We start from the raw sequence: 10453 nt of genomic DNA on the forward strand, positions 1-10453 counted from the left end.
CACAGTCACGTGCCATTTTGGCGTTGGTTTATCTTTAATGGATTATAACACTAATTATTTGATTTACACCAGTCTATTATTGACAATAGTAGACTGGTGTAAATCAAATAATTGGTGTCACATAAAATGACAGGAATCTCCATGAATTGTATGTTTACAAAAAGTGCTGATTATTTCTTAGACATCGTTCTGCTTGTGGATATTTAGTTTGCTTGCTACTAAGTGCATCCCTACATTTTTAAAAGTGTTTTATGGACAAACGTTATCAAAAGTATTCAATGCAGCTGCGGGTACTTTCTAAATGGATTTTGCTTTCATGCAACTGAAACCAAATAAAGTTAATCAGTATCATTACATTTATATTCATGCATTTGGCAGATGTTTTTTATCTGAAGCGACTTGCATTGCATTCAGGGTTTACATGTGATCAGTTCATGCATTCGAACCCATGACTTTGGCGTTGTGTTTCACACGTGTGTGTTTCGACAGGAGACGCAGCGCTTGTTGGCCGAGCCTGTGCCTGGAATCAGAGCGGAGCCTGATGAGGGAAACGCTCGGTATTTCCATGTGGTGATCTCTGGGCCGCAGGATTCGCCCTTTGAAGGCGGGACGTTCAAACTGGAGCTGTTCCTCCCAGAGGAGTATCCCATGGCTGCTCCCAAGGTCCGATTCATGACCAAAATCTACCATCCTAATGTGGACAAACTGGGCAGGATCTGTCTGGACATCCTGAAAGGTGATTATAGTGTTTGTAAAGCCTGACATATGAAATAATAGTCAGATTTTTTTTTAATAGAGCAGTTCATCTAAATTTGCATATGTGCTTTAGGATTTAAGGATTTATAAGGATTTTATGGTGCATATAATATGATGCAGTGAGAATATGAAGGGAAAACAGCTCAATTTTATTCAGCGACTCAAACTGAGCAAAAAAAAATACAGTCTGGTGCAGATGCTGATATTTATATGGACAAAAATTATACAATTCTAATGTTTGTAATGTAAATAACCGAGATCTACAGTACAGCAGATACTTGCGTAAAATGATCAGTCAGCACTCTGTATCTCCAATAATATGTCTTAAGATGATATTTACATGATCAAAACATATAATGCAATGCGATCCAGTGCTGATTGAGAGCTGAAGAAATAAAGGCTCCTCAGAAGATGTGAGATGTTCTGGAGGCTTGTGAAGATCATTCCTCCGCTGAGGAACAGTGAAAGTAAAGCTTCTGGAAACAAACGTTCCTCAAAAGATCCTGAGGATCAGATTTGAGACGCACTGATTTTTCTAAAAAATAAATGATGGAGAATCAAGTAAAGCAGAGCTGCTTCAGTCCAGTAAGTGTTCATCTGGAAATATTACTACAGTTATTCTGACGTTTGCGTGATAAAAATCAGTCAAGATTTGTCAGCCAAAAGACACGTGAAGCTGAAGGTGGGCATTTGTACAGTTATACTAAAAGAGCTTTTACTTGCTAAAAAACGACCAATCAGACGACAGAAGGCATGTAGTATATTGTGTGCAACAGGTTTAACAGCAAAGTTTTGATCATTTAGAGACCTTCGTGTATCAAATACAATTGCTGTAGGCTTTATAGGGCTCATGGTCACATGTCTGTCTCTTCACTCTTGTAGATAAATGGTCTCCGGCTCTTCAGATCCGTACAGTGCTGCTCTCTATCCAGGCTCTGCTAAGCGCTCCGAACCCTGATGACCCGCTGGCTAATGATGTCGCTGAACAGTGGAAGAGCAACGAGGCTCAAGCCATTGAAACAGGTGAGACCTTCTCATCAGCACTAGCTAGACGTTTATGATGTTGTCTTATTGTACTTGTTTGGAAGAAATTATTATTTATTGTTATTACCCATGTAATAAATATTTAACTGAGACGTTTCACCACTGTGCTTCTTTTGCCAAGACGAGGAAGAATATCTCTCACTTATTTCATGTCTGTTCCTATTCCAAACATTTCTAGCTTCAGATTTCAGCATCCTTATGTGTTTTTAATAGTGCTGGGTAACGATTAATCGCATCCAAAATAAAAGTTTTTGTGTACATAATATATGTGTGTGTACTGTGTATATTTATTATGTATTTATAAAGACACATACAGCATATATGTAGAAAATAGTTATATTTATATTCATAATTTATATATAAATATATTTAATATATAAACATAACAGTTTTCTTAAATATATACATTCATTTGTTTATTTATATATACATAATAAATACACACAGTACATATATTTTGTACAAACAAACTTTTATTTTATATGCGATTAATCGTTGCCCAGCACTAATTTTTAGTTAGTAAAAAACTTAAACTTAATTTATATGATGGGTAAATAAATACCATAGTCAAAAAGCAAGATACATTACATTTAAACCAACTGTAATGCATTTATCATCACTTAAAATCTCCAATAAAAAAGCTTTAAGAACATTCCACCTTACAATAGATTTTTTTTTTAGTTGTACTTATTTTATTTGTTTATTTTTAAACTTGCATTTCTGACTTTTATTTCCACCGTATTATATTTATTTCTAAAAATATATATAAAGGTAATTGCAACATTTTCTCACAATTCAATCTTTTTTTTCTTCCAGTTTATATCTCTCAAAATTGTAAAAACAAAGCCAGAATTGCAAGAGAAAAAGTTGCAATTACTTTAAAAAAAATTTGGCTTCTAAAAAACAAAACAAAAAACAGGTTCAGCTCAGTTCACTCAGTAATCAAAAGGGAAAAAATAATGAAACCCATTGTAGGACCATTAAGATTTTTTTACTTTCAATGTTTTTTTGTTTGTTTGTTTGTTTTTTGTTGTTGTCATTTTTGCAATTCCAGTTTTTCTGATTCTCATTACTGTATTATGACTGTTTTTTTGAGATTCACCCAAATTAAATCGATATGATCTTAATTAATGTCCTGGAGGGTGTTTTTCTCTCTCTCACAGCCCGAACATGGACCAGGCTTTATGCCGGCAACAACATTGAAGTTTAGAAGAAGGAAACGGTGGCATCACGTGAGAGAAGTGGAACAGTCTCCTCCGGTCTTCTTTTGCATTTAAAGGACACTTTCTCAGACAAATTAAAACAGCAAGCGAAAAAAAAATACGATTCAAAAGCAACTACTGCAGCCCTTTGGGTGAGTGTCGGTGTGTTCCTGGTCAGAGCTAATGTTCGCTCCACTATATGATCTCTCTGCTTCTGGGTTCGGCCAGGAAATGGCCTGGGGTTTCCCAGCATCCCTTGCGTGGTCACTACACAGGACCCTGTCAGAATGTGTAGTACAGTCATTAGCGCAGTGGATTTCACTGCAAACTGATTGTAGGCTCCAGGTGGATGGTTCATTTTTGTTAGTTCATTTTTATGTTAGGGGGTGTAGAGGGAGGGCCTGTTAAACGGGGGATGCATATATGCTGCTTCTCGGTCAGGGACAAAATGATGTGAATTTTTTTCCTTTTCCTTCCTGTGAAACTCTTCAGTTCATTAAACGCATGTGGTGAACCCGTCTATATCATCGCCTATCTGACAGAACCTGCTCTGACGTTGTTGTATTACAAACAAAACTTGTGTGAGTGTGTGTGTAAAGGTTTGTGTTTCGGCTGGAGTGGAAACTGTTTGACTTGTCTGGGAAAATTAAATCTGTAAATGTTCAGTTTTAGTAAAAATATTTTTTGTTATGTTATTTGGTTTGTTCTCTTTATTTCTGAGGGGTTTTTACAGGTTCGAATCTGATTGTTATGGTAGCTTGTGACTGCCATGGAATTTTTAAAAGGTAGCGTTGTATTTTATCTCGCAATTCTGAATTCAGACTTTTTTTCTCAAAATTCCACTCACAATTTTGGCTTTTTTTTCTCGGAATTCTGAGTTTGCATCTTCCAATTTTGACACTTTTTTGGAATTCTGAGTTTATATCTTGCAGTTGACCGTTCACATAGACCCGCCCTCCTTAGTTACTTCTGCTATCTCCGACAAACAATGGCGCTCTCACACTACTCATGTTCTCACGCAGTAAAAAATACATCGCAGAGTAAAGAGGAAACTGACAATGTGCCGACAGACGAGACCGAGCAGGTTATTTCTGGAATGAAACAAGGTCTCAGGACTCTCAGCTTTCAAAGTTTGTAATTTTTAAAGAAAATCAAAAGGCCGTGAACAGATTCACACTTCTCTGTTCTGTCTCAAAATCTGTTGAGCCCATGGCAAACAGTTATTTCCATTGTGCTGATTAATGTGCTTAATGAGTTTGGCCCATGTTGAGTTGAGGTGGTATTCTATGTCAGCATGACACATGTTAGCACTAAGCTAATGCAACAGATTTGAGAGCATTCCTCACTAACCAGATGTCTGTAATTCACTCATTAAAGACATGACGACTGCAGGCATGTGCAGTGATCCCTGTCTTAGGTAACTAAATCCACCCAAGAAAAATTATTCTCTATAATTTTAATGGTGATAATATATTATAGGGCAAGTTGTCACAGGTCTATATCCCAGTAACTATTTGGTTTTGAGTCAAACGCCCAATTACACTAATGATTTTACCAGTAAACCTACCTTGAAAATAGTCTGAGCGTTTATCATTAAAAGTGCCTCTAGTTTCACTCAAATCTGCTAATGACAAGTCTCTCCCAAACTGTTTCTTCATCATGTTTGCACAGTGATAACAGAAAAAATGTTGTCAGATTCTTTTGTTGTCAAAGTTAAACAATATCATCATCGTAATTCAATCAGATCAGTATCTATGCCAAAGTCCAGCATTCCAGGTTGTCATTAACAGCACTACATTAATGAAAAATGTACAAATGGTATTACTTAATTTGATTTAATTTACATTAAATGCATTAATGCACTGCTGTATATGCAACTGGATGGAAACGGTGTACAGTATTTATTTAGTATTCATTATTTTCTGCATTCATGTAGTTTTCATTCATATCTACATATTTTGTCAGAACACACGTAAATAATCAGCTAACTAAAATATGTTCTAAGAATGGTTTGTTAACGTTCCCCGTTTTTATTTTTACGTTGTTAAAACATTTATTCTAGGTTATGCAAATGTTAGAGAAAACCTTAAAGAAACGTTAAATTTTTTTCATTATGCAAACATTTCAGGAACGTTACTTTTGAACTTTCTCAGAATGTTCTGAAACCAGAATTGAATAGTAACATAAAAAAAAACCTTCGTCAAACATCCAACTAAACGTTTCAGAATAAACGTTAGCCTATAGCAACGATGTATAATTATGGTTTTTCAAAGGTTTTGAGAACGTTGTTAAAAACCAGATAGCTAACATTGAACAAACGTTCTATTAACGTTACTGGAAGAACGTTTATTCATAATCTTGTTAGATGAATCTTGCCAGAACTGATTTCTGTTTGTGATCAACGGATGTGTGTCTATGGATAGTGTCTACTGTGAATTATCTGATGCTCAAAGTACGTGTCTTGTCTAAAAAACTAATTTATATAGGCCTATTAACATTAATGTTAATATATAAATAGTTGTGAATAGTAAAAGATAAAACAAATTATGTCATAACTACCTGCAGTATATGTGGCAGGAGGCCACGCAGTCCCAATAAAGTGAAAGAAGTGCATTTTAAAAATTTTGCATAATATATACCCTTGTAACGCTGTTGTGTCGAAATATTGTGATGTAGCTGATATATGCACCTTCTGTAAAAAAGAAAGTGAAGATATTTGTCATTTATGTAATGTTTCATCACTTTTCTGGAAAGATTTGAGTTCCTATTGTTTTTCTAAAGTTAATATGAACTGTAATTTACACATTAAGGATGTTAGCTTTTTTGAAAACCAAAACAAATCTTTAGAATCTGCTGTTAGCTTTCTTATCCTTGTGGCAAAATTCTATTTTAACAAACAAAAGTTTCTTAAGAAATACCTACTTTTATAGATTTCTTATGTGAAGTAGAACATTTAATTAAATCACTAAGAGTAATTAATAACAAAAAATGTATTTATTTTTTTAAGAGATATGATGTGATCTTTCATGTACTGTGATTAATACCTGTTTTGGTGTTTTTTTTTGTTTTTTTAATCCTCTTTTCTTTATTTGTTCTGTTCCTGCCTTTGTTCATTAAAAAGCTGTTTAAATGCAAAAAAATAAAAATAAAAAGGAGGCCACGCAGTAATGCGGTAACGGATGAGTGTGAGCGCAGTTCACGGATCCGCCTGACGGAGGTCTCGAGCGCTGCGGCCGGTAATTACAAATCCTACTACGGCCAAGGTGTCGCTTATGCATATTAATTAGTGTGTGATGACGCCGAGGAGTTGCCTTCCAATGGTGAACGCTGTTGATTAATATATGCTGACGTTGCCCGGTAACCTTCCAATGCTGACGGTTTATCTCATGAATATTAAGTACCAAGCCGTCAACATACTAGCGTTAGTAATTTCGCACCCGGCCCACCACACACGTATATATATACCGGGGTAAATTAGATATTTTGACCTGGGAATGGACAGCGGAATGCAGAGTTGTCGTTAGAGAATCGAATTTGCTGGACTAAACGCGGAGGAATGATTTAAATTGGATTTAAAACCAACGCAAACCCGTAGGCTCGGTCCAGCCCGGTATTGGTCTGCTTCTCGCCGTCGGTGGTGACTCACGGAGCTCGGGCCGTTCACGGAGCATTGCTGACCGGTCGGATAAATCTACGGAAGGAGCGACAGGATTTCAGCATGAAGTTCAAACCGAACCAGACGCGGACGTACGACCGGGAAGGATTCAAGCGGCGGGCGGCGTGTCTGTGCTTCAAGAACGAACGGGAGGATGAGGTACGGAGATATTAACCTCGTTATCTAAACCAGACATGATGCTCGGGTGATAAATCGGTGTATCAACACGCACTGACACTTTCACCTGTGGCCCAGACAGAATATATGTGAGCATACAGATATTGAGTAAATATGTTAATATTGCATATATAAGAGCTATCAATCAGGTGCTAGTATGCTGTCATGTAATGTCATCTAGTACATCTAGTACATCAGTGCTGTTTCATCATGGATGGATACGTAGATGCATAGATTGAAGATATGAATTAGAAATTTGCAGTCCATCAGCATACAATACATACACAAAACAAATAATGCACTATAGAGAGACACCAGACAATGTATTGTTTACATCTGGAGTGCTGGGAAAAAATCTGAGATCAGTTTATCATTGTTAAGTGTTCTTAGAAAGTGAGGTTTTTGCAGCATGCACTGCTCAGATCACTGCACAGTGTAATCTAGAGCACATCTGTTCATTTAATTCTCATCCAGGGCTGTAATCTCTGTCACACAACCTTGCCCTGGCCAAAATCCCACTGATCCTCATTAGTCAAGTAAACCTGTTTCTACTGCATAATAACCCATTAGAAAACTCTATCTATCTATATATCTATCTTGTCATTGCACACATGTTCGTCTCCTGTCACCCATCATGACTTAAAGGCACTTTAGACTGTCGGTCACTGGGCCTCCGTAGTACAGTTATGCAATAAAAGCACGTCAGACTGCAGCTCTCTGAATCTCCCTCTGTTTATGCATGTACAGTATACAGCTGCACCAGGTTCATCCACCTCTGACAAAGAACTGTCATAAAAAGACATAAGATTGAATGGCACCAGTGACACCTTTTGGAAAAAAAAACAGTTGCAATATTAACTCATTTTTTGATTTTCTTGTTGTAAAGGTTTGTTGCTGAATATCTTGTATCAACCCCAAAGAGAGCTGCTTTTTATGAGTTTTTGTGTTTAATGTGTGATTAATATGAATAGAGACGATAAAAGAGTGCAATCATCTTGTGGGTGACCAGTTAAGCCTTGAGTGCATCTTGTAAATAATTAATTGCATCATAAACTTGAATATATGTAAGCGTTGATGCACACTAGTGAATTTTGTGCTTAAAGGAATAGTTCATCCAAAAATGAAAATTTCTGAAAATTTGTTGACCGTTGGAGATACAGATGAGTTTGCTTCTTCATGGTAACAGATTTAGAGAAATGTAGCATTCCATCACTTGCTCAGCAATGGATCCTCTGCAGTGAATAGGTGCCATCAATATGAGAGTCCAAACAGCTGATAAAAACATCACAATAATCCAAACATCTCCAGTCCATCAGTTAACAACATCATGTGAATCCAAAAACTGCGTGTTTGTAAGAAACAAATCCATCATTAAGACGATTTAACATCAAACCGTTGCTTCTGGCTAAAATATGAGTCCAGTGAAAAAGTCATCTGGTCCGAATCAGGAGAGAAATATGCATCAAGCACAGTTTACAACCCAAAACAGTTCTGAACAAATATGTGGGTGGATTTTGAGGTGAGAGGCAATAGGAGATGGACTTTGTCACTGGTGGAAGCATTGTTATAAATTATGGACTAATTTTTTTGGCCAGAAGTGATGTTTCGAAGTTAAACGCCTTAATGACGGACTTGTTTCTTACAAACACACTGCTTTTCGCTTTATAAGACATTAATTGATAGACTGGAGTGATGTGGATTATTGTGATGTTTTTATCAGCTTTTTGGAGTCTCATTCTGACGGCACCCATTCACTGCAGAGGATCTATTGGTGAGCAAGTGATGGAATGCTACATTTCTCTAAATCTGATGAAGAAACAAACTCAACTACATCTTGGATGCCCTGAAGGTGAGGACATTTTCAGCAAATTTTCATTTTTGGGTGAAAGTTGATTCCTTTTAAGTGGCCATTTTCAGAGGTTTCTGCTTTTCTGATAATCCTTCATTCTGTCACTTCCTTGTATCCAAGTAACCAAAGAGAAGAATCTGAGTTGTTGGAGCTGTCGTGTGGGATTGCTGATGTAAATCTGGGGTTGCTTCATATCCACTCTGTATGCCTGCTGATCTCAGAGCATCTCCACAAACAGTCCTGGCACTGCATGCCAACTCCAGACTGATCCACAGTCAGTGCATGTCTGTGTAAGTGAGGGGGAACTCATTTGAAATGGCTGCCCTTTGTGTCGGAGTGAAAGAGGGTGAGCAGGGGACAGAGGATCAGCGATCGCTTGAGTCAAAATCCCTCCCATTCAGCGCACTTCATAGACTCGTTCTCTCGCCACAGCGGCAATCAGCAACGGCGAGACCGAGAGCGTGTTAGCAGAATTTAAACATCATCCTAGTGATTTGTCTCATACAAACGCTTACTGTTGTTAAAAATGCATGACTAAAATGCTACAGGTGTCTAAAGAGTCAATAGCACTTTATAGAGTACAGATTAATGTTGCTCAATAATGGTCAAATTAATAATCATGATTGTTTTCATTTGAGAAATTTCTTTTTGCATTTCATAAGAATTATTGTACTTTCTTGTAAGCATAAATTAAGAAAACATCAACTCATGTGCAAGCTTATCTTTCTACATCATAAACAAAAAACTCTTAAAGGGAAAGTTCACCCAAAAATTGTTCGCCCTGTATGAATGTCTTCCCTCTGTTAAACACAAATACGATATTTTGAAGGATGTGTGTAACCAAACTGTTGCTGGTAGCCAACCAGTCTTAACTTTGATAAAGTATATCTCTTTGGTTTTGAGACTTTAGTCTTTGCAACTTCAGGGATCTTATCTATGCACAATCAGCTTGTAACACTCCAAAGAGAAAGGAAAACTTGAAATCGCATCATATGACCCCTTTAATGTATTAAAATAACTAAATTAATACATTTAAATTAAAAAAATAAACTATATAGACATTGAAAAAAAAGAATAAGTGACACAACAAAATTACTAAAACTAAAATAAAAATGATAATACATTTAATATATTTATAAAAAATATATATATAAAAATAAGAACTAATCCAAAATATTAATTTTGATATTATATTAATATGCATATTAAACAACACTGAGCCAGACTCTAAAGTATTACAAATACAAGTACAAATACAGTAGGCTTGTGTGCAACCCTTTAGATCACGAAATTGCATCAAAATAATTTTCATTAATCTCAATAAATGATTGGTGTGTTTTGATGAAGTATTTGTAACAAACCACCAATAAATCACAATAATCCTGTGCTATAACCACTGCTATTCATACAGGCTATGGTGAAAAGTTGACTGAATCAGTTCTGTGCTGGTTTCTGCAGGTGCTGTTGGTCAGCAGCAGTCGAAACCCGGATCAGTGGATTGTTCCTGGAGGAGGGATGGAGCCGGAGGAGGAGCCATGTGGAGCTGCTGTACGGGAGGTCTTTGAGGAGGTGCCACATTGTCTTTTAACATCATTTCTAGCAGTCAGGGTTTTACTGGTGTTATTTACCTGACTTTGGGAGTCTCATAGCTAAATGAAAGATTGTTGTGGATTTGATCTCTCTCTCTCCCTCTCCCCCTCCCTCTCCCTCTTTCTCTCTCTCTCTCGCTCTCTCTCTCTCTCGCTCTCTCTCTCTCTCTCTCTCTCTCTC

The 10453-nt window shown here is 36.8% G+C and overlaps 2 protein-coding genes across 2 annotated transcripts in view; both read left to right on the top strand.

Moving 5' to 3' along the window:
* The first annotated feature begins 278 nt into the window (after positions 1 to 278).
* On the top strand, positions 279 to 3661 carry LOC107555890 (ubiquitin-conjugating enzyme E2 N-like). The gene is made up of 4 exons (XM_016238825.1): positions 279 to 290; positions 490 to 736; positions 1639 to 1779; positions 2964 to 3661. The coding sequence occupies exons 1-4, from the start codon at positions 279 to 281 to the stop codon at positions 3008 to 3010; spliced, it is 447 nt and encodes a 148-aa protein (XP_016094311.1). The 3' UTR covers positions 3011 to 3661.
* A 2748-nt stretch (positions 3662 to 6409) lies between these two features.
* Positions 6410 to 10453, top strand: part of nudt4b (nudix (nucleoside diphosphate linked moiety X)-type motif 4b) — a 7857-nt gene continuing 3813 nt past the window's right edge. Inside the window, exons 1-2 of the mRNA XM_016238826.1 lie at positions 6410 to 6816; positions 10142 to 10252. Of these exons, the coding sequence (XP_016094312.1) occupies positions 6721 to 6816; positions 10142 to 10252 (207 nt within the window). The 5' untranslated portion in view covers positions 6410 to 6720. The remainder of the gene's footprint in view (positions 6817 to 10141; positions 10253 to 10453) is intronic.

This window comes from Sinocyclocheilus grahami, unplaced genomic scaffold (assembly GCF_001515645.1).
Source record: "Sinocyclocheilus grahami isolate Dianchi unplaced genomic scaffold, SAMN03320097.WGS_v1.1 scaffold548.1, whole genome shotgun sequence".
Lineage (NCBI taxonomy): Eukaryota > Metazoa > Chordata > Actinopteri > Cypriniformes > Cyprinidae > Sinocyclocheilus > Sinocyclocheilus grahami.

Bases quoted from the DNA above. Each gene is read 5' to 3' on its own strand.
- LOC107555890 (XM_016238825.1), top strand. The intron at 737-1,638 runs GTGATTATAGTG...TCACTCTTGTAG, and splicing joins CTGTCTGGACATCCTGAAAG to ATAAATGGTCTCCGGCTCTT. The intron at 1,780-2,963 runs GTGAGACCTTCT...TCTCTCTCACAG, and splicing joins GGCTCAAGCCATTGAAACAG to CCCGAACATGGACCAGGCTT.